This window comes from Mytilus edulis, unplaced genomic scaffold, assembly GCF_963676685.1.
Source record: "Mytilus edulis unplaced genomic scaffold, xbMytEdul2.2 SCAFFOLD_1293, whole genome shotgun sequence".
Classification (NCBI taxonomy): Eukaryota; Metazoa; Mollusca; class Bivalvia; order Mytilida; family Mytilidae; genus Mytilus; species Mytilus edulis.
Window position 1 is genome coordinate 1 of NW_027266954.1, and position 26,168 is coordinate 26,168.

The window sequence follows — 26,168 nt, forward strand, 5'->3', positions numbered from 1 at the left end:
GTAAAAGTTGTAGAATGCATTTTTTTGTACAAAAAACACTTCTTTTTGTTATAAAACATTTTTTTTCATATATTTTTTGTTCGTTTTAATGTCAATGTTATCATTAACTACGTTTCAATATTATTTTACAAATATTTTATCATATTCCATCCAAAATAAGAGGCTGATTTTTCAAGTTTTAAAAAATCAAGGTGTTGCAATACTTTTTTCCATGTGTATATAATAGGTAACCGTAATACGAGTAGTGTTATTGACATACTCAATACACTTAGGTAGTCACCACTTTCAGGTCATAGACGGCACACTAGAATTATCATGATGTTGAAGATCTCACAGTATCTAGTCGGGATTAAATCAGACCCCATCCTTTTATCTACAGATCAAAGAAACCGTCAACCTAATTTTAGACCATGCACACACCATATATACATTTAAAGATACATACTGGCACTCATTAGGGCCCCGCCTTTAGGCGGGTCGCCCTATAGTGATCAGTCTGTCCGTCCGTCGTTCCGTCTGTCCGTCCGTCCGTAACACTTTAACTTTGTGTCCGCTCCATATCTAGAGAACCATTATGATTTCATACTTTATACTTTACATGTTTATTAACCACCACCAGAGGGCGTGTCATGATGTATGTACAACTTCCTAGGTCAAAGGTCAAGGTAAAAAAAACTTTGGTTTCAGTTGACAACCCTGTGTCCTGTGGTGAAGATCGTGTCCGCTCTATATCTTGAGAACCGTTATGATTTCAAAGTTTATACTTGACATCCATTTTAACCAACACCAGATGGTGTGTCATGATGTATGTACAACTTCCTAGGTCAAAGGTCAAGGTCAAAAAAACTTTGGTTTCAGTTGACAACCCCGTGTTCTATGGTGAAGATCGTGTCCGCTCTATATCTTGAGAACCGTTATGATTTCAAAATATTATACTTGACATCCATTTTAACCAACACCAGAGGGTGTGTCATGATGTATGTACAACTTCCTAAGTCAAAGGTCTGTCTGTCTGTTGGTCTGTCCATCGCTAACAAATTTGATCCACACTATATTTTGAGAGGACAGCTGTTATTATTTCATACTTTATACCTGACAAACATTTTCAAAATATATATTAACCAACACCAGAGAATGTGTCATAATGTATGCATCCTAGGTCAAAGGTCAGTCCCGTCGGTCTGTCCATCCGTTCGTTGTTCTTAGCAAATTGTGTCCGCTCTACCTCTCGAGAACCGTTAATATTTCATACAATGAAAGTAAGTTGAGAATATTTATCAGTTTTAACTTAAAATCTTAGAATAAAATCACACATGAGACTATGTAATAACTTCAAATAATGCTTCATATCAGATTATCCATACAACTTATTTACCCCACGTTATTGACCCCGGGGGCCCACAGAGATGGCTCCCATCTCAATGGTATCTAGTTCTTTCTGTTTACAATACCTCGGGGGAACACATTAACAATATCAATAGTTCAGCCTCCAAATGTAGACATTTTATGAGAACAGCCCTCTACCACTGGGTGATAACTTCGGCATCAGTCACGGGCTTTGATTTTCCTAACACATTCTATAGTAAAAGTAACTTTATCTAGATCTGAATGGTTTCCCCTTACATTTGAGTTGTCTCCCCTTATGTGGCAAAGTTGGGGGAAAAAATAATCAGACAAAAGTATTCTGCTTTTTGTAAAATACAGTCATAAATATGATTAAACATGTCATGTTCTATATTAATATAAAAATTCTTACACATGAACTACATACTACTCTTAAAATTTGAACATTACTTTAATGATATAGACCAATTGATTTCTAGTATTTCAAAATCCATGATTGAGGAAGACACCCGAGCTACCAGCAGCCGACCGTGCAAGGACTGTACAGCTAGTCAAAGTCGTTAAAAACTTCCATTTATTTAGATACCAGGCGTAATGTTTTGAAAAAAATCAAATTAAAGATTGCCAAATCCTACGTTGGCACCATACATTACAAACTATGATGTTTCCTCCTTAAATGTCGATCATTAAAAAAAAACGGGTAAAAATATTAATTTCCACTGACTCTAAATCGCTTCTACTCTGATTTATCATAGTCAACTGCATCTGTTCTGAAAGATTATTTTTTTTATTTTTTATCATTATTTTTAAAGAAATATAAAATAAATTTCAATCACTGATGCATTTAATTGTCATGGCATATAGAGATAAATCTAATCTTACTCTCTGCGGGCGACATCATCACGTGAACAGGTTCGTGATGCTGCTAGCGTAGAAGGAAATATAATAATTAAAACCTTAAATTGATTTCAAAGTCGTTTCTAACAGTCTCGTGTTTCTCAACGTGATTCTCATCTGAAATGTGAATTAACAAACGAGACCATTAAGTTACATTTAAAGTTAATTTAAACAAAATATCATTTCCCGTCTGATAGTATGGTCTGACATAAAGGTATAAAGCTCGTTAACGGCATGTTATCAATGCGATGAAAGTAGCTTAGCCGAGTGTTAGTTGTTGTACAGCAGATTAATTACAAAGATCAATCTCGTTACCTTACCTTAGGAAAAAGGGGGATGGGCACTTATGTAATGTATGGTTTGGATGTGCTGCTGGTATCGGTTTATCGGAACGCATTTGGTGATTGTTATTTGTTAAGCTTGCGCACAGGTTTTGTTCACATTGGCGCATATTTATATTACATTTCATTTGTAAATATGTAGATAGTTACATGTTCTGAACATATAGATAATTAAACTTTGAATTACAATTTTTCATATCAAATCTAAAAAAAATAGCAATGTATATGTTCGTGTTTTGTGTATCTTGACATTATTTTGAAATTTCAAAACCAACACCTAAAACTGCATATTAAACTAAAAGGGCATAAAACGTCAGCAGTTGTGCGTAGAAGTGAGAAGTGTGAAAGACAACACTGAGTATAGGTTCAGACCACCAATTAAAAACTCCTATCTGTTCAATCAAATTTTGAAATTTTCACATATATATCCTGAATTTTGTATGTATCACCTTTCTAAATGCCAATATCAAACCTACCTTTAAAGTCTTATAAGAAAAATCTCACCTTAGGAACACAGGTACTACCAAAATAAACCCTGGTTTTCTGGAAATCTTAAATTAGTATTCTATGGAGCGCATTAATCCTGAATTTTTACTGCAAACTCATAGACCAGAAAATTTTGGATCAAAATGGTCTAAATATATTTCTCCTTCACCAAAAGTTTCATTTCTGCAAATAAGTTGGTTAGTTTAAGTAAACAAGGACATCAAAAACTATTTTATAGAGTAGGGATACGTTCTAAATTGGAGGGAGTAATTAGTGGTATTACACTTATTTATTATGGAGCAATTTCGACGATAGAATAGACTCGCGGACACCATATGTGTGATACTGAATGTCTCAGCTACTCATCTCCACCACAAGGACGATGATTTTTTATACTACCGCAAAAATATTTTTGAGCGTATAATGCTATCATGTTGTCGTCGTCTGCGTCTGCGTCGTCGTCGTCGTCGTCCGAAGACACATTTAGTTTCCGGACAATAACTTTTGTTTTAGTGAATGGATCTTTATAAATTTTAACAAGAAGGTTCAATACCATTAAAAGAAGGTTGGGATTGATTTTAGGGGTTGTGGTCCCAAGGGTTTTGAAAAAGGGGCCCAAAATAAGCATTTTTGTAGTATTCAAACAATAACTTGTGTTCAAGTGTATGAATCTCTTTGAAATTATACCACAAGTTTTCATACCATGAAGGGATAGTTTGTATTGAAGTTTCGGTGGTTATGGTCCAAATCGTTTAGGAATTAGGGGCAAAAAATAAGCTTTTTTGTAGTTTTCAAACAATAACTTGTGTTTAAGAGTAAGAACCTCTCTGAAATTATACTACAATTGTCTATACCATGAAGGGATAGTTAGTATTGACCTTGGGGTTATGGCTCAAAATGGTTTGGAAATAGGGGCACAAAAAGGGGAAAAACTAGGTTTTTCTGGTCAATGGACAATTAAGACAATTTAAAAGCAGTGTAAGGGAGGTAACTCAAAAACATTTAACATACAATGTTGAGCATGTTCAGATTTACCTCCCTTACTCTACTTGTAAATTATGTATAAAGAAATGTCAGGTTTTGGACTAATTGCAAAAAAAGGAGTGGGACGTAGTTTTCAAATTTTGAAAAGTTTGAAGAAGAAATCTTTAATTGCACAAGATTGTGAATAGATTTGTAAGATCTTAACATTTGTTTGTGTAAGAAAACCCATATAATGTCAAAAATTTGATCACAATCCAAATTCAGAGCTGTATCAAGCTTGAATGTGTTGTCCACACTTGCCTCAACTGTTCAGGGTTCGACCTCTGCTGTCGTATAAAGCTGCGCCCTGCGGAGCACCTGTTTGGGACGTGTAATACATGAAGATGCTAATTGCTTAATTGCTTCCATATTTCTAGAAGCTTTGAATCGGTAATTTTCGTTTTTGGAAAAAAAGTCGTAAACTCAGTCAGATTTTATCAGTCATGTATGAAAAAAGTCTATTTTTGGTTGTTTTATCCTGACATTTATTTAAGGCAACCTATATAAAGATGACTGAATGCTAGCAAACACAGTCAGGATTCTACTTCGTCAAAATTATCTCCTCATTACGCCAGTTCATTTTCACAATCGTAGAAATGGAAGCCATTGTAGGGATGACGCGCTGCCAAATTTGCTCTCGGAAACCGAAAGGAGTAGGTCCGGTAAGGACCGATTTTGGCCTCAAATTTCAGGTTCATCTGACGAAAGATTTTGACCACTTTTTAAACACTTAAGTGTCTATTTCATTTGAATCAATTAGTTTAAGTGAAAGATTTTAACTGATTTAGTCACTAAAAACGATCCGATTCAAGCTCAAATATGAAAAATCTACCAAATATGCCAAAACATGTCACTTTTCTGATGGTTTTTGTCAAAAATGAAAGTGGCCGCATCCGGGTTCATCCTCAACCTTTATATATGTTATGTATTATCATAAAATACAACTTACATTTCAATATTAAGGATGAACACGAATGCGGCCACTTTCGTTTTACACGAAAACTGTCTAAAATTTAACTAAAATGCTAGAATTGTGAAGATTTCAGTAATTTAGCATGACTTAATGGTGCTAGTACCCGATAACTGTGCATTGTATTGTCAAAAACAGCCCATATTTATGTAGCAGAAGCATTCTACTGTCCAATAAATAACTGAAAGTTTACATTTTAACAATTTTGTAAAACTGCTATATTTTGGGGCCAAAAAGGGGTCTTACTGGACCTACTCCTTTATCCACATAGCACCATTACGATCCTTATATGTCAGTTGTATTTTAAAAGACAAATGTATCAACTAGCTAATGAGCATCAGTTAATGATCTGCATTGATTCAACTTAAAACTATTGTCAGGTGGAATTTTCGAAAATTCATAAACATTTAAAAAAAATCTAATTAAATATTTCGTGGAAGGGCAGACTAGATTTTTTTAGTGGTTGAAGACTATAAACCCTGGTTATCACACACAAAAAATTCTAATTTTTCGAAGATATGCATTTTCATCATCCAACTTGAAAGACTGTCGTCAAGTACTTTCAGTAAAAAAAATAGCTATTCGAACACACTTACTCTGTTTTTGTGATTCATTAGATCGGTATTCACTTGACCCATATATTTCATATTTTAGTACTGTGATTTTTTTATGTTATAAAGTCAACCTGTAGCTTTGATATACAAAAATGATAGAATCTGAAGCGAAACGATGTATGAAATATTCTTGCTTTGTACGATATTAAGACAAAATATTCAACTCAAACACGCCCTAACAGAAAAAGGTGCACTCGATTCTCTCTTTTCGATACAATTGTTACCCATTTTTTGGATTTTTTTCTTGGGTCACATACTGGAAGGACGACACGAAAATTACTGAACTATTAGATTGATATGTTTTCCGTCCGTGGTAAATTTAAAAAAAAATCGGAGGTTATGCATTTCAGTCTGCATCCAACTTGAAAGTTACACATGTCGTCGACTTGATATCTAATTGTTTTGCTTGACTATGTACTAGATAAATTGAAAACTTATGCAAATAGTGTTTTTAAAATAAAACACTTCGTTATTGAGAAGAAAATTGTAATTTTGTTTGTTTCTATTAACTTTTAATTTTTTTGTCACTATAGTAAACATTACAGTAAGCATTTAGCGCCTTCTCTAACAAAGAGCTTCGATTCTTTTGTTCTATTTCAACCGGGTTTCCGACTGAACAGTAGTATATCGATTTTCTTGACTCTTAAATTCTTTTGAAATATTCCAATAAGTAAAAAACCATGCACGTGCTGATAGCATGATAGCTTTCAAAATGTATATGTGAGACATTCAAACTCTCAAGTCAAAACTAAACTGCTCAATACTCTGAATGTATCAGAGTTCATCAGCACAGAATCGGGACATATGCTAAATGTATGAATTCAAAAATATGCACAATTTTAAGAAATTGGGATCGAATTTCTCCGAATGATTCGGGCATAGTAAGCGGTTTTGCGGACAATTTTTTTTTATCACTCATACTGAAGGAATATTGAAGGTCCGTTTTGTTGTTTGCTTTTGCTCTCGGAATCCATAAGAAACAAAAACAGAGCACACTGGTCTCAGACTTCTACACGAAAAAAGTTGATATGTAATATTTCTCAATGAGACAGAAACTACCAACAAATCCAAAAAGACAATGTGTCATAGTTTTTTTTAAAACTAGACAGGTCCCATGATTATCTTGTTGATGTTAAAATCATATTTATTTTAATATTTTTTTTATTTAAGTTTTAAATTACCTTAAATATGTAAGGAAATCGATCAAACCAACATTTATGTTATGACTTAAACGCTTATTCTTTGAATTATTGAAAGGTATTACCACAGAAACAAGCATTATTTATTTACTGTTGAATCTCTTAGGGCTTAAAATCTTTGAAAACATTTAATCGTTAAAATATCACGATAGATTTTCATATTAAACGTTCTCTTTCGAAGATTGTTTAGTGTGGTAGAAATCGATCGTTATATAGATACAGGAAGATGAGGTAAGAGTATAATGAATTTATTTGTAATCAGCAAACAGAAGTTTAAAAATCAAATTATGCCTTGTGTGGGGAAGTATAACTTTCTTTGTCTGTTGAGTATACTTCCAACAACTCTCTGATTGTTCCGTTTCCCATTGCAAGGTAAACTGTCGATCCCATCCAACATCACCCTCTTTTCATGAGACAATCACAATGCACTGGTCTTCTTTCCATTCAACCAACATTGTACAATTTACCTTTTATATCTACTTAAACTTGTTCGCATCTCTAAATCAATATACATAATTATCTTACCGCCTATACATTTCTAAGAACACTTTAATATGAAAATACGAAGATGTGGTCTAGTCTAAATTCAGGAAATTAAGAAAGTCAGTAAGATAAATTCGTTACATAGTGTGCTAGTGATTTAATACGACATATACATGGTCTGTAATAAATTCCATATGGGGTCAATATGGAATTTACTGACCCCGTATATATCGTATTAGGTCACTAACACACTATGTAACTAATAATATTTGCCACTGAACATTTTCCCTAAGAGCAATCAATCAAATAAAACTCAGTCCAGTCACATTTAAGTGCCAATCTGCTCACGAATCATACAGTGGTGAAAACATGACCAACTAAACCCGTTTAACATTCTTTTAAGTTCACAATGTGCAATGGTTCACGAAATAAAGATTGGTTTCTTTTTTTAAACAATTAAGGGGAGCTAACTCTATAATTTGCTAGCATTCTATCCAAGAGTTACCTCCAGGAAAACAAAAACGAAAGACCTACCATTTTTAACTCAAAGTGAGGGGAACTTTATAAGAGGATATTAAGATGGTCGGCGTTTTTTTCTTCTTCCATGTTTCGAAATTATTCACAAACTGACTTGCTCTTGTTTTATTTTTTGACTACACCTATTGTGTGTCTTATTTTGATTATTTGTCAAAGGCTGCTTGAAATATTTCATGTCAATTTATATTTGAATTGAAATAGTTCCACCAAGGGCCTGCGTTAGTTATACGTCCTCGGTTTCACCATGGAAGTATTATATTGACAATACTTCCATGGTTTTCACGAAGAAAATTATATTTGATTGTTAAAATAGCAACAACAAAATTTGGTTCTTAAAACTAATTATTTTAGATTTTTTTATTGTAGAAAATTTGAGGAAATATAAAAAAAAAATCCATTAATCCTAAGGAATTATATAATAAGAAATTAGTTATATAGTCGATTACTAATTATAGTCCAGACGAGCCAACAATCAATAGTTAACGATTATTTGATACTTGACACAAGGTGTTAAATAGAATCACATTTACTCGTTGACAGATCTCACAGTTCTGTCATTTCTTACGGAATACGGTATGTCACAGCGCTATATATATATTAACCAATAGCGTGACAGGTGAATCTTATAAGCAGATTTCGCGACAAAGCCAAATTCATCTTATATACATTGATGATCGAACATTAAAGATGGAAACAATCGTCGGATCTGGTCGTGGACATTTTTCAGATTTGGAACATCGTGGAGTAGGATGTCTATATTTTATTCTTGGTAAGATAATTTTTCGTTTATTCATTTTCAATATTTTTTTCTTATTGTATTTGTTGTACAGCTATATTTTATTTTAAATGATCAATAGAAAAGAGCAATTTTGACGAATTTTACCTTGAATCTCAGAATTTCTACATGCATGTGGAATTGTTAACTTTTCCAGAAAATTAACATTTTGTTTACTATAGGAATTTCCATTCATTTTTGACGTACGTTGTATACTTAGTTATATTTTCCATTTTATTTCTCCAATTATATGACTGCACGTAGATGAGCTTTAGTTATAACAACTATATTAAAATGCTTTTAGTTATGCAACAACTAAACACGACTTTGTTTTATCCTGTTATATAGCATATTATAGACTTCCAAAATCTCAAAATTTTGTATAATTTAATTAAAGCCAATCTGGGGAAAAAATAAAATAAACTTCAAATTCTGACGAAAGTTTTTGGTGATGTATCTTATCAGTCAAGTAGCAGTGTAAATCTATACTCCATCCTTAATTTTACCTTATGCAGAATGAAAACAACACTATACAATTTTCGCATCTTTCTGTCTGGGTTTACCTGCATCAGCTTTTAAAAGCCCAAAGTCGACTATTTGAAAGGCAATGATTTATAAAAACCGGAACAGTTGAAACTAAGCTATCGTATTAAGCACAAATGATACAAACATTTCCATTCTCAATTTTATAAAAGACAAATCCGTCTAAGGTCAAATGTGCCTGAGGGAGTTGAAACATTTATATTTATAAAAGATTCTTTATTTGTAAATTAACAATTTAGAACGGAGTGCTACAAATGTTGGTACTTACTACTGCGCTGATGATAATTGGTTAATAGCAAATATATTTTTCATGTTTTTTTTCTTATAGCTAATGAAACATCGTCCATATATATATATATATATATATATATATATATATATATATATATATATATATATATATATATATTATATATATATATATATATAAGTCTATAGAAAGGACCAACCAGCAAATTTACTACGTACCGGATCGTCTAGAATGGGCGATACTATGCAGATAAGGAAAACATTATATCAGTTTTTAGACTGATATATATATATATATATATATCACCGCTCTGCTAGTATGCATAAGAATACGCCTTTTACCCTCTCTGTCATGGTATTTGTTAAAATGGGTATACCTTTTTTACACTCCACGAAGAAGCTTGATCATTTTTGTGCTTCATAAAATGTAGTCTTTTGGTAGCAAAGGAATAACTGAATGAAATCAAACGTTTAACTTGAACATTTCCAATGATATTTGATACTACTGATATACTGTAAACCAACTTATTTTCGCGACTCGCGAGGAGAAAAATAAAGCGAATCTAAATCGTCGCGAATAAGTAAATCTTTATTAATCTATCAAGTAAATCAGAAAATCGGGAATATTAAAATCCGCTAATTGAACTAAATTGTATAACGCGAAATAAAATATCCGCGAAAATAAGTTGGTTTACAGTATCATGGAGTGGTATTTGCCAAAACACCAGTCATTCATAAGAAGGAACTTCATTCGCCCAGATGCATTTAAGATTTAGACACATAATTGAAAAGATTTGAATTGAATACTATAAAACTAAAGTTTGTCTTGATCAATATCATGTGGACTGTGGACCAAATGTTCCCTTTCATCTGCTTTATTTACGTTTTTATATTTTTGTACAATGCATGCACATTGTTTCAATTAAAACTGCTTAATTTGTGATTTTAACATTATTATTTTTTAATTCATTGCTAAATAATGACATGGAGATGTAGAAGCCGCTTTGGATTCTGTTGATGATGACGCAAAAGTGTTTTTTTTTTTCTTTCTGAACATGCTTGTAATTGTTGAGCCCATTATGACGATAATTGTCATAGGTAAAGATCCGGATTGTTTATTGAATTAAATTTCTCTAAAGCTATTAATTATTTTCTATTTTATGATTCTATACGTTTGGAGCTAGTAACTTCACTTTTATGATTAATTCATAATAAAGCAAAACATATTTCATTTTGAAATGATATATAACATATCTGCGTCAGTCAGTTGTTCATTGTTGTAGTAAAGTGTGATTATCTTTATTTGCCTCCACTTTCCTATGCTAGAAGAGTCTAGTCATCTATTCTGATTATCAAGTCCTGAACATATGTAAAACAGCGATTCCGAACACAAGTGACAACCGATCTCATGTTCTGAGATAAATTGAGTGATCTGCCCTTTTTATATAAGTAAATTATGATAATTAACTCTAATTATTTGTAAATAAGCGTCTACTTTCAAAATTTGGATATCTTCGATATAATCATCTGTTTTGCTTTTATAAAGTAGCTAAATATATTCTCAGTCCAAGATATAATACTTCTTTCACAGTTTGACAACAAACTATTTTTGTAGTGGTGTGGGCTATATTCAGCAATCTACGGAGTTGCTTACATGAGGTCCATACCGGTCACTTTAAAAACTTACATACATATCTAGCTAAATATAAGATTGCTGATATTTTCTGACGATTTTTCTAGTGGTCGACTATCTAGGTCAGCTTTAAGCCCTTAACTAACTAGGACATGGAGAAAATGTCTGTTCAATAGATGCTGACAACACTTCAAACGTTAGAGTGATATTTTTCATCTAGAATATTTCCAATTAGGTTAGCCATGCACGTATACTAAATACTTAATCGGCACATAAAGCTAGTAATACAGTAAGACTATCATTGTAATGTTCTCCGCCTTTTTAATCTACATAATAAGATGAAATATATAACGATTCGATAACATTTACTGGGAAATGCAGTAAGCTGCACTGTCAACTCATCTCGTAGCTAATCACGCCTAATGCAATGCATAGTGTCTTGTATGTCGAATAGTTCGATGGAATCCGATTGCTTCGCTTCTCTTTCAACAGACAGCAAGGTTAATTATGATCCGTATATAATCCTATTTACTTCTTGCTGAAAGTAGGAAATCTTAATTAGGAAATATAAATGATGTTTAAATATCGTGTCATATTTGCTCGAATATCAGGATATCACGCTGAATTGATTTAAAAGGAAGTTTTAGAACAGAAAGAATTAATTAAGCTTCATATTAAGAAAGCTTTTGGGATTCCCTGCTTTGTCTTTATATTTTGTGTCCTTAAAAAATACCAATTACCGTACGATAGTATCAAAGATTTTGTCGAATTGCTATTTACGAGTCAACAGTTATAGACATCATGGGGTACCTTACAGCTTCAAAAGAAAACCCGGTGATAAGTCTAATTACGTAGTTCGCAAAAGATCTGATTCAAGAGAACATATGCGGTAAGTATGGGCTTTGCTCATTGTTGAAGGCCGTACGGTGACATATAGTTGTTAATGTCTGTGTCATTTTGATCTTTTTTGGATAGTTGTCTCATTGGCAATCATACCACATCTTCTTTTTTATATACAATATAAGTCTTTTCTTCTTGCGAAAGCATATACTAACACAGTTGACTTTTCGCAGTTCTTCTATTCGTGTCAAGTCATTGAGAGTCTGTTTTCGACTTAGTTTGAGTATTCATTGATATCTTTCAATTTTGTTTTGAAGTACACTTATTGTAACTCTAACCAAGACTTTTTTTTCTGGGAACTGTTGATCAGTCACGTCTAAACTGTTTCTTTAGATAATGAAAAATCTATAAGTAACGACAATGTTGCTGCTATAGTTGCCAAAACCTGCAACAATATTTTATTAAGAAGAAACAGTATTTTATTTCACTAGTTCTTAAGGAAACAAATGTTTTACTGTCGTTTAATATAAATGTATATTGTAAATTTTAAATATAAATGTGCAAAAATATGTTTATATGTATATATTATATCTTAAAAGTCTCTCATAATTTTTTTTAAGATTGGTGCATACAATGCAAATGTTTTAATGTTTTTAATCTATTTATGTGATTCTCATTTTATGTTTGTATGTGGTGAGACTATAATAAAATATTGAATCTGAATCTTCTTTTTATTCTTTTTTATATATATATATTTTTTCATTTATTTTCAGGTTCAATTGGAGTTTTGTCTAATTGTTTGGTAATGAATGTGTTCATACGAGAAAACGTAGTGTCTGCACCAAAGAAGGTATTGCATATTAACTTATGTTTCAGCAATGTCTTGGTGTGTCTCGGATTTCCGTTTGCTGGATTGTCATCGTTCAGAGGAAAGTAAGTAAATCAGGATATATCACTTACTGCATAAATACATACAAATAATTTTGCCTCTTTAATATGTAGACATTTAATAAAACACAGCTTCTTGAAAGAATATTAATAATAACGAATATAAGAAACTACTTTTGGGATGAGTAACCAAATGTTGCCTCTCTGATAAGTGGAATATAATATATGTATCACCTGGCTTTGTTGACTACCCATTGAAAGAATATTAAGAGTTTTGATATATGAAATAATTTATGGGACAAGTCAAATGTAAAATAACAAAAAATACTGAACTCAAAGAAAAATTCATCAAAACAGAAAGTCCTTTATCAAATATCAAAATCAAAAGCTCAAACACAGCAAACGAATGGAAAACAACAGTCATATTCCTATCTTGGTACAGACATTTCCATTTGTAGAAAATGGTGACCTAAACCTGGGTTAATACTAGCTAAGCCTCTCACTTGTAATCGAAGGACGACTATACACCTGTTTGATCAGTTAGTTTCTTTTCTTATAACTTCTAATAAAGAGTTCATGGTTTTTTAAAGCACTTAAGTACCACATCTCCTTTTTTTTATATAGCTAAAACAACATACCCAAAACGAATCTGATGTAAGTAACATAAAGAAAATATCTGACAAGAACAGACTCCATTTGTATTTTAAGCTGGGCCCTCGTAAAACGTAGATTTTACTGTCGCAAATTGTGTTTACGCCGTAGTATCGCGTTGTTTATAACAATTGCTCTGCTAGATTGAGTTGAAAAAGTGAGATGTTTAAAATGATAAATGTATCTGCTTTTGACATGCTATTCCCTATAGATCCGAGTAAATTTTCTGGACTCTACAGATTTATAGCTTATAAACATTGTATAGACACTTGTCTGTTGCTGAAGACAGTACACTGTATTTACCAGATGACTTTGGTTTTCTGTTGTTGACTCTTTGACGTATACATCACCTTTCTTAATCACATCATCTCGAAATAGCTATTGATATTAATTTCTAAGCTTGACTGGACTCATTTATATCCTTATAATTTGTCTTGTTTCAATAATATGCCATCCATTTCAATTAGTGGAATTATTAGTTCTTGGCACTGTTATCCAGTGCACAAGGTCAAGCGACTAATTAGCACTGAAAACGTACAAACAGAAAAACAATTTACAACTACGATTAATTTTGTCCTTAAAACTTAATAATTTCGGAATACCTCAGTCCACTTAGAGCCTGTGGATCAGAGACTATTGTTGCATAGTCTTTAGTTTTCTGTTTTATGTTTTGTGCATTATTTGTGGAGTCATCTGGTTTGCTTTTGGTTTTTTATGTCGTTGTTTTAATTATCCCCTTAATTGGTTTAAACCCACTCATATTATCTTTAACAGCTGCGCGACAAATTTTTCTTGAATAATATTCAAAAGATGTACACGACACTTTTTTCTTAAATAACTTTCAACAGGTGTGCACGGCACTTGTTTCTTGGGTCATCTTCAACAAGTGCGCAACTTATCTTACTTGGATAATCTTCAACAGGTCACAAGACACTAGTTTCTTGATAGTTCTTCAACAACAGGTGCGCATCACAACTTTCTTAAATATTCTCCAACAGATGCGCACGACACGTGTTTCTTGGATAATCTTCAACAAGTTGCGCCCTCGATACGTGTTTCTTGAATAATCTTCAACAAGTGATTACGTTACGGATTTCTTGAATAATCTTCCACATGTGTGCACGATACGTGGTTCTTGAATATTCTTCAACAGGTGCTAGATACATGTGTCTTGAAATATCATGAACAGGTGTCGGACACATGTTTCTTGAATAGTCTTCAACAGGTGCGCGTCAAGTGTATCTTGAATAGTCTTCAACAGGTGCGCGTCAAGTGTTTCTTGAATAGTCTTCAACAGGTGCGGTCAAGTGTTTCTTAAATAGTCTTCAACATGTGCGCGTCAAGTATTTCTTGAATAGTCTTCAACGGGTGTTATCATTTTTCGAATGATTTGTGTTTTAGGATGTTGCACTATCACATAGCTGTTTGTTTTATTTTCATTTATGCTCTGTCAAGTGTTTCTTGAATTGTCTCCAACAGGTGCGCGTAAAGCGTTTCTTTGATCTTATTAAACCCCAAAAAGAAGCCTATAAATGCAAAACACTTTTGTAGGAATATCAAAATAAAGATGGTGGAAGAAGAACAGCCAAAACAGTCAGCTTTTGTCAGAACAGCTTTAGTTTTGATACTTTTCAATCATTATCAAAGTATTTAGGAAATTAGAAGCACAATGTAGATTGTACCATGTCAAATTGATCAACATAAATCATCTGCATAGTATCTTCTTATTTGTTATTTACAACATAAGAAGATATAAAGTGATAGAAGCATGACCTTTGCAATATGCTGCTAAACAACATCACGCACATAACTTACATAATCGGAAATTAGAAAACATGAACAATGAGTTGCATGGAAGCTGATTAAAAAGCATATCAAATTTTAATTATTCCAAGAGGAACTTATTCGGAGGCAAAGTTAATTAGATATAAAAGGCGGAAAATTAATGTAAAAGTTGCTTGTTGTGTTTGAGCTTATGATTTTGTTATTTCATATAAAGGGACTTTCGTTGGAGTTCGGCGTTGGTTTTTTTATCATTTACTTTTAGAACGTGATATAAGAGTAAGAACAAATTCTATTCGCTTTTGTATTACTCTTCAAATATTTAAACTAAAAGAAACATATTACAGAAGTTAAAATTTTTAATTTGCATAAACGAATTAATACAACAGATAGCCACATCCATATACAACACAACTTTACAGCTAATTTCCTAATGCATGTAGTGTAAATGTTTGGTTAGCTTGCTTGCTTTGTTTGTTTATTGTACAGTTGCAAATGTGATAATATTCAATCAAGTTTTAATATAATATATACATGTTTAACTATGCATTTATACATTGTTTGCTGATATCAATCTTAATAACAATGCTTGAGCTAACGTTTATACAAAGAAAGCAAGCAAGCAAGCCAACCAAAGTCTTACTTTACAAGCCCTAGGATAATAGCTTCTTTAGAAATTAACAAGCATGCTGTACTACGCATAGAGGAAAATTCATTCAAGTCTAAAGATTTGAGCACCGATACTAATAAAAGATATATTGTACGAAACTGATAAAATTATATTGATTTGAAAGAGATGTGTTTTGGTATACAATATTATTTGAACTTAATACACTGTAGTATATATCGTATATCAGTTGTGTTGCACTAACCAATAGAAGTCTCTCTATAAAAAAGTCTGTTTTTCCCCTTCTGAATACAGATTAATTTATTCATTTACAAACAAATTATCCATATGTTACATTTTAGATGGCTATTTGAAACATTTGGATGTCAGGCTTATGGAGTGGAGTCCTACACGGCTGGATATGCTGCGTTAGGTTTTGTTATCGCCCTTTGTATCGAGAGATACTGTTCTGTGCGTTACACAGAATTCTGTAAGTATATCTATGCATACGGTATATCAATACTTGTTGGACAATAAAACAAACCAAAAGATGCGGTGTGATCGTCAATGAAACAATTATTCACTAGTGACCAAATGACGTAGAACACAGAATTAACATGCATTTAAAGGCCATCGTAGGTTTTCAACAATAAGCAAAACCCGAAACACAAAAAAACAATCTTCAAAAGGCCCCGAAGTTATTCAGAAAAAAATCCAAACAGGAAAACTACCGTTCTGATTTATGTGCATAACAATAAACGAAAAAATACACGCTATACAGTAACAAACTACAACCACTACATTACAGACTCCTAACTAAGGGGCAATTTTTATTTGAAATGTGTTTGGGGATCAAGCAACAACAATCTCGTACTATGGATTCATTAATATTTGTTGGATACCAATTTTCGTGGATTTCGTGGGTACAGGGGAACCACGAATTTAATTGTTCAACGAATGACATATTTTCAAAGGAAGGAATGCAGATTTGCCAAAACCACGAAATTATATATCCACCGAATATGCAAGTTTTCCTCAAGCCACGAAAATTGGTATCCACAAAAATAAATGAATCCACACTATTTATTATTTTTTCCTCTGCAGACGATTCGTCTTCAACAATGACATGGTGGATGATGGCCCTCGTTGTCTGGATTACATCACTACTATGGGCTCTCTTCCCGTTATTTGGATGGAGTTCGTAAGTTTAATATGTATACAATATGCTATGCATGCATACGGTTTAAGTGATAACAGTTTTTAATAAAAGAAATGCGTGTATCAGTTATAGAATTGGATTATTTCATGATTAAATTAAGATATGAAGAAACTTCATACTATTGTTTCAATTAAAACGCAACGAAAAACATCGTTTTCGTGGATCTTAATCTGCTCGTACGGATATGCTTGTATCACCAACGCCCATATATATACTGATTGTCGGACTAAGGCAACTGTTAAACGTACAGGGGGGGGGGGGGGGGGGTGGGGTACATACGATATCTAAAATTTAGCAAGAATGTGATTATAGAACCATATAATGCAAATTCAGACTTTTTTCATTAATTGAGAACAATCAATCCTGGAGATTACTATTTCTAAATCAAAAATGAAATTTATTTTCGCTAAAGTGTAAACGCGGGCAATATTATTTTTAAAGACTTTAAAAATTACTCGATTTTCCCACCAAATTTTCAAATATTTTTTTACAGTTATGCCCCTGAAGCATCTGGAGTAGCATGCGGACTAAACTGGCTACAAAAAGATACCAGTCACTTGACCTATGGTTTGTGTATTTGTCTTGGAAGTCTGTTCTGGTACGTTGTCGCAGCAGTCTGTATATCTGGAACCAAGCAAGAGAAGCCAATCGTTGTTACCCGTGGACAGGAGTATGAATGGCTGAGCAATTATCAGTTACGTTGGGTATGTATTCAATTTATCAGGTTCATGTATTGAAATTATAGAAATATAGAAATAACCAGAGAATTTTTTTTGTAGAAAACCTTGTCAAACATCGAAACATACTATCCACACTGATATGTTAACTTACTTGTAGATATGTAGAAATAAATGTTATACCACAAAGCTACAGTAAACTGGATCCATTGCTACTTTGGTATTTCAGAATGGTATTTTAAAACTACTGAAAAAAATACCAACAATTATACGTTGTGTGGATACAATATTTATATCTGTGTTGCAATAAATAAGCAGGCAAACGACAGGTTTCTCGCTGATCTGCGACAAACAAATTTTGAACTCAAAGAACATCGTTGGAGACCCCTAATTTGATTTCAAGATTTTTTTTCCAGAATCAAGACCTACAATAACCCAATAACAGTGTTGTTTTACTGATAAACAAGCCATTTACTTTTTTCTATTCTATTAGCCACATCCAGGACATTTGTAGAGAATCAGAATTGGTATAAAAATTACTTTTGTCATCTAGACGAGGACACCAACTTAAAATGTTATCATAGATCTAACAAAAATGTAGGATTATCATAGAAATTGTTTTAATATGTACCGTTAATACATCAGTATGTGTTTCCTTCAAGCCACTACGATTTTTCTTTTTTTTTCTCGATCATTTCCGATGACAGAAACTTTTGTGTAATGAGCTGTTTCAGTACCATCATGTCCAAGGATATATAAACCCGAGACATAACTAATGACCTCGGACATAAAACACCACACACACACACAAATCAGAAGATCCCCGGTAGTATCCCAAACTTTACATATTTGATATGATATACATGGTTTATTCAAATATATAATCACTGTAAACGAGGAATATTACCCTCAGTTTGAATTAATAGTCGGAAACTAATGTTCTCCATGAATAATATTATGTTCTAAGTCAGATATCAAAATAGTCTGAATGTTTTTGTTGTTTTGTTTCAGATTTGCATTGGATTTCTTGTCTTCGTAATAATTGGATGGGGTCCATATGGAATGTTCATGTGCTGGTCAATGATAACTGATTCCACTGAAGTATCTAGTTTGGCTGCGTCACTTCCGCCATTATTCGCCAAAGGATGTACTGCTCTTTACCCTATTGGCTACTTGCTGTCAAGTGAGAAGATCAGAGACGGCGTGCTTGGTGGATACTTAGATGAACCCGCAAAGAAAGAGAAATAATGACTGAAATGTTATGAGGTTCCAATACGGTCAATTTATGGTCGCAAGATCAAAATTCCTAGTTCTAACTTTGTATTTTGTTGTCAATTCAAAAATTACAAAGAGGCTGTAAAAAAGTTGAAATTATCCTTAAGGAATAAAACCTTATCAGGCAAATTATATTTTAGTTAAACTACATTTGCTCGTTTTGGAACCTTATATTATTCTAAGTTGTCTGATTTGTTCAATGACTTTATTGTTTTGCAACGAATTATATATAATCGTGTAAATATATAGCATGCATAATTGTAACTGTGGCTTTTTGAAGGAACAATGTGTATTGACGTACTGTTTTGTACTCGTCAAAGAAAGACAATTTAAGTGCTAATTGGTAAATGAAGCTCTAGATGAAAAAGAAATAAAATATTTTAGAGCAGAGAGTTTTTTTCTATATACAACTAAGCTTGAAAGAATCTATAATAAAATTAACGGTACCAATTTTCTTGCACCAGATGCGCATTTCGACAATACATGTCTCTTCAGTGATGCTCGTGGCCAAAATATTTGAAATCCAAAGCTTATATTAAAGATATTACATGCACTCAATGGTCATGGAAGGAAAAGCAATACAGGATACATACACATTTCCAACTACAATAGAACAAACATAAACAGATAGCAATTATTCATTTTTAACGGGGTATAACATTTACTGCACACAATCACAAAAAACATTTATATTTTCTACTGGGAGCAGGTTTCATTGTGTACACATAGTGTACTGAGTATTATAGACTTAATGACCAATTCAGAGTTAGATAAAACAATAAATAAATTTGGTGTATTTACTGTCTTCTGATTGGTTAAAAGTATTAATTTTATTTTCAATGTTGTCAATTTTTATGGCGACACGCCCACTCTGACGTTGTGTATTTATACGCCAACATGTGTGTACGTACGTTGTTGTTGTTAATATAAATAATATAAAAAGTTCTTTGAGTCTTATTTTTGATAGAAATTTATTTATAATGAATGGCAATAATTTATTTTGAATTTATTGACCCATAAAATTAATTTTTGACTCTTCACATTTTACATAATACGTTTCGCGGATTATTCAATGTGAAGAGTCAAAAATTAATTTTATGGTTCAATAAATTCAAAATAAATAATAGCCATTCATTAAATAAATAAAGCAATACAAAAAATGATACTATAAATTAACATAACTTGTGCATTAATTTAAGAATGCGATGGAAACCCGACAACCTAATTTATAAAAAGTAATATACAAAAAAGCAATAGTTTGGCATTATGAAGCAGCATCAACCATAGTCCAGCCTTGGCCTTAGTGACGTTTTTGTTGTCACTATTTGTAATAAATCAAGGTAACAGTAATTTGACCAATGCTTAGATATGGTAAATGATTAGGAAGAGACAATTCAAAGTAACAAACAAAAAGCTGGTGGAATCTCATGAATTCTAAAAGCTTCCAATCTAAAAGGAGCGAGACTGGATGTGTTGGCAATTGGGCGTCTTCTGCTATACATACAACGTCTGCCATACGATTTCACACTTTGTCAAAATGTCAAAATTGGTAAAATAACCGATCAGACGACTATATATTGGTATCGATACATCCCAAAGATCTAAAACCTCGAAACTAGCCCCTAGTGAGTCGAGACTTATGACAAATATGGTGATGGTGAGTCTGACCCGCAACTCTTATGTAATGTCGATCTCAGTCGGTCTTCTTCATATAAGTCATAACTTTTTTAAAACGGTTTACGTTTGAGAAGCACACGGTTTTTTGTCGAGCCTGCAACTTTTGTTGCAGAAAGCTCGACATAGGGATAGTGATCCGGCGGCGGCGGTGTGAGCTAACTTCTTTAAAGCTTTATATTTTAGAAGGTGGAAGACCTGGATGCTTCATACTTTGTATATAGATGCCTCATGTTACGAAGTTTCCGTCACTCACATGTCCAATGTCCTTGACCTCATTTTCATGTTCAGTGACCACTTAAAAAAAAGTTCAGATTTTTTGTAATGTTGAATTATCTCTTATTATAAGTAATAGGATAACTATATTTGATATGTGCGTACCTTGAAAGGTCCTCATGTCTGTCAGACAGTTTTCACTTGACCTCGACCTCATTTCATGGATCAGTGAACAAGGTTAAGTTTTGGTGGCCAAGTCCATATCTCAGATACTACAAGCAATAGGGCTAGTATATTCGGTGTATGGAAGGACTGTAAGGTGTACATGTCCAACTGGCAGGTGTCGTCTGACCTTGACCTCATTTTCATGGTTCAGTGGTTATAGTTAAATTTTTGTGTTTTGGTCTGTTTTTCTCATACTATATGCAATAGGTCTACTATATTTGTTGTATGGAATGATTGTAAGGTGTACCTATCTAGCGGGCAGATGTCATGTTACCTTGACCTCATTTTCATGGTTCAGTGGTCAAAGTTAAGTTTTTGAGTTTTGGTCTTTTTATCTAATACTATATGCCATAGGTCATCTATATTTGGTGTATGGAAATATTTTATGATCTTTATGTTAGTCGCGCAGGTTTTATTTGACCTTGACCTCATTTTCACGGTTCATTGCACAGTGTTAAGTTTTTGTGTTTTGGTTTATTTTTGTTAAAACTATAAGTGATAGGTCAACTATATATGTTGTATAGAAGCATTGTTAGCTGTACATGTCTGCCTGGCATGGTTCATCTGACCTTGACCTCATTTTCAAGGTTCATTGGTCTTTGTTTAGTTATCTTGGTTAATGTTAAGTTTATGTGACAGTTGTATTAAAGCTTAGCTTTATACTTAGGACTATCAACATAATATCAATGATTAGTATAGAAGGCGAGACATTTCAGCGTGTGCACTCTTGTTTTTTAAAGTGTTGGGGGCTCGGTGGTCAAGTGGTCTAAGTCGTTCTACTAGAGTAATCACTAGCCAGTCAACACTGACGTTGTGAGTTCGAGCCCCGATCTTGCGAGTGCACTCGACTCCAATCTTAGTTGACTGTCTAGGATTGTCAGTTTTTCTATCGAAGATCGGTGGTTTTCTACTGGCACTCCGGCTTCCTCCACCCATAAAAACTGACCGCCATGAAATAGCCCAAAAGTTGCGCTTAAAAGTGGCGTTAAAACTCCAATTCAATCAATCATCTTTTTAAGTGTATTTAAAGTCTAATAAGATTAGCATTACTGTTTTAATTTCAAAGTAAATTCCTTCTCTTGAAGATAACTTTGAATATCTCGCTTTCGATAACATGAAATTGACTAATTACACCTTTACTTTGAAAGATTCAATTAAACTAAACATGAATACCTCTTATCGCACTACATTATTAATTTGTCAGAGTTAACGTTATCAAATATAACTAACAACTTTGTTTGCAGAAACATGAAATTCTACTCGTTCAGAATATAATAAAAATAAATGAGTGATATGTTCCACCTACCTTTTCACATATATTTTCAAATAATAAAATTGTAATTGATAAGTTTCATAGCCATAAGTTTAGAGTTAGAGAAAATACAATGATGTGCTATTTGGAAATCTATATCCATTAATATAGATAGTTTCCAGTAAAAATCGACATTTTCCCCACGTTTTACAAAGATCATTCTCTTCAATTTCAAATACGTGTCTTCCATCCACTTTTTATAGCAATCAGGATAATTTACTAGTAAGTAATAAATACTATTCTTTTGGTAGAACACATAGAAAACTCTGACAATTTATCTTTGAAAACAACATTAATATTTTGAGAGCGCGAAACATTTCTTCTATGAACATTTTTATTCATAATTTCAGTCCAATTTTTAAGCAAATATTACTTTTAAGATATTATACCTTTTTACAATATTGTTAATATCATAAAGGTAGCACACCTCCTGTTAATAATGTATGTATATATATGTAGGACTCGGAACCGCGATGGTTCTCCGAACCGCGATGGTCACGCTGAAGTGCGATGGTCTACGCTGAAGTGCGATGGTTAACACGCTGAAATGCGATGGTAACATTGTGACGTTTTAACTTGTTGATATTTACGCTGAAGTGCGATGGTGGTTACGCTGTAGTGCGATGGCCAACTTTAAAAGACTTTGAGTAAAAGCAAAATGCACATGGGCTGTTGTAATGAAATAACACCATTAAAATTTGGCTGCTAGCCTCTTATTTGGAAGATGCTTTAACTTTTGTTTTAATCTAATTTTCCAAGTCTCCAATTATTCTTTTAGCACGCAAGAGTATGGAATAAGGTGTTCAAAGGAGAAATAAAAAAAAAAAAATCAGCGTGTAGGTCTTTATAATAGTTCTAAGAAGTGTCCATCTCATTTACTTAAATATTATGATAAAATTAAGTAATTGCTCCCATTCTTCTTCAAGTTATATATGCATGTTGAACCTTGAATGTCGGAACAGTATCCACGAAGTAAAAGTACCGACAAGTAAATTTATGCTTTACTAATAGCGAAGCTTGTCAATTATTTCACATATAGTCGTATATTTATGGATGTAAAGACTTGTTGCACAATAAACACGTGGCAATTGTTTACAAACACTTTCTACAAATACACGTGATCATGTTATATTTGCTTTTTGATTGGATGCAGCGAGTTTTGACTGCAACCAATAAAAATACTAACTCTGGGTCTCCGAAATTTTATATCAATTTGCCAAGGGTGGAGAGAACGAGAGTGGATCGTAACCCTTGGCTAGCGAAGATGAAATGCACCTTATGTGATCCTAATCTTATGTTTAGCTTTTCCTGCTATCCGAAATAAAAATTGTGGAACATATTTTATCGGAATCATCTGGCAATACTTGCAATCTTCTGCTTCATTACGTAAATTGCTGCAGCGTTGGAGCCTAATCAGCTAGATGTGTTCCCTTAAAGGATCATTGTTTAAAATGTTAATGTATTCAAATAGAAGTTATTCCAAATGTTGAAAGCAAATTCCCGAATGGCAAGATGGACATTCACAAAATTTGATTTACGGGAATGTACATATTATATATACGAAGCAGTCATAATATGTTGTCCAAGCAATTTTTATCTAAATAAAATCTATGCACGGTTGGCACTGATTTTAATTGGTGTCTCATTCATGACAGTCTTGACCATTAAAACTAAATATAAAATAAAAGAAACTGCTATTTGTAGTGTTTGGTACAGGTTGGCTGTCACTATGCACCACAGTTCAACATAGAAACCTATTGGGGAAAACTAGAGATCTCTCTATGTCATAAAACACTGTTACTATCCACACTGATCTGTGTCCACACTTGTAATATACCAAAAGAAAACGCAGTAGCAGCCTGATATTGGACTTGTTGTCTTTTTTTTTTTATTTACCTCACTTCATATTGCATTTACCTTGTCTATACGTTCGAAGAACACATATATTTTCCTTAATATTTCTCATGTTCTACTCAACAGAAAGACTTAATATGAACTTAAATCTTTTCATCATACTGTTCTCAAGTGCTAATACAAGTTGAAGGACTTCATACTAAGTGAGTTGTAATGTGTGACATTTTTTCTGATCTAAAAATATGAAAACTATTTTGTATAAACACTTTTGAAAAACAAACAAAATTTTATATGAAAAATTAACATTTCGATAAGTTAACAAAACAAAATTATATCAAATAAAAAAAAATCAAGACTGACAAACTATTTGACTTTTTTCAACATTCTGACTACAGCAATAGCAAAGTCTTTTAAAATAGCCTAGCTTGCAGGTATATAGATGACACAAGTGCTTGCGACGACCCATCATAATTTGCTGGTCATCCAAACGGTACAGAACTTCGTATTATTTCTGAGGTGCTCCTTCTATGAAGATATATAAATAAGAGGAAAGAACCGAATTAGCCTCGTTTTCAGTGTAAACATCGTTTCAAGATGGCGAATGTTTTGCCAGGTAGAAAAAAGTTAATCAGATTTAGGGTGTTGTCCACTGTTAAGCTGAAAAAGAATTACAAACAGTGCATTATAGAGAAAAATCCATAATATAACTGAAAGCACACATTTTGTTAATGCTAAATCTAGAGATACTGCAGGGTCAATCCTAAAATTGCACATGAATCATCGCTTTTCACCTTTTCATAACAATAACCAGTGGAAGTGAATGAAGCAACTTGGTATTTTATCTACCTTTTCCAAATTAGGAGACATAACATCATTTAAAATTGTACAATCAACTACGTTATTTGTAACACAGTACAACAATATATCACTCAACATTACAATATATGTCAAATATTTTACTACACAGGTGTTTTTACAAAAGTAAAACATTTTCTACCTATAAGGTGAACAGGTGAAGGTATGTTTTGAAATGAATTAAAGTGCTTAATAAGTCCTGCTATGAATGGTATTTTCTTAAAGTTATATAGAGAGGGATTTGCAGTATTCAGGCAGTATGAAATGGGTTGGGAAAGATCCTCTTAAAAATATTATACTAAAAAATGGGTAACTGGTCTGTTGACTCCAAAAACACATCCCCACCCTATGCATTCCTGCCCACACATTTGCTACTTATGTATTTTGTTTTAATTAACTTACAAGTAGTCAGCTTGGTAGGAATAATTGCAATGAAGATTTTAAATAAAAAAATGAAAGAAAATTATAAAGACCAATTTAAAAGCCATTTGAAATCTTTTCCGTCACTTAAATTAATTTTTGCAACATGACATATATAACATATTTTTTATTTTAATTTCCTTCTTTTAAACACAAATTTTCAGTTTGTAGCAATGTTGTCCAAAAGGCCACTTCATGGTTAGTTAGGCCATATTGAATAGGGGCCGATTTTTTTGAAAGGGGTTGGAAATAGCTGAAAGTTTTGGATAATTTTATGCATGTTTTTAAACAACTGCACTGTTTTAATGATGTTTTCCAGAATTTTTCACATCATTTTACCTCCATTTTGAAAATCTGTCCCCTATCCAATATCACTGAACTAACTGTGAAGGGGCCTTTTCAATTATAACTTCTATATATTTTCTGTCAATGTATAAATATTAAAGTCATTACTTATAATTTAAATTTTTAATTCTAAAAAGAGTAAATGATTATAAAAACCTTGATGACGTAGTGATCACATGAAAAAAACTATGTCTATGAGCTCATTGAGCTGTTACATCCAAAGTTTAATAATTG

At 32.7% G+C, this 26,168-nt stretch overlaps 1 protein-coding gene across 1 annotated transcript; it reads left to right on the forward strand.

The window, feature by feature from the left end:
* The first annotated feature begins 8,287 nt into the window (after window positions 1–8,287).
* LOC139504652 (visual pigment-like receptor peropsin) lies at window positions 8,288–19,421 on the forward strand. Its single transcript, XM_071294677.1, has 6 exons — window positions 8,288–8,663; window positions 12,708–12,867; window positions 16,225–16,352; window positions 16,967–17,063; window positions 17,575–17,785; window positions 18,770–19,421. The coding sequence occupies exons 1-6, from the start codon at window positions 8,582–8,584 to the stop codon at window positions 19,004–19,006; spliced, it is 915 nt and encodes a 304-aa protein (XP_071150778.1). The 5' UTR covers window positions 8,288–8,581; the 3' UTR covers window positions 19,007–19,421.
* Window positions 19,422–26,168: the final 6,747 nt, after the last annotated feature.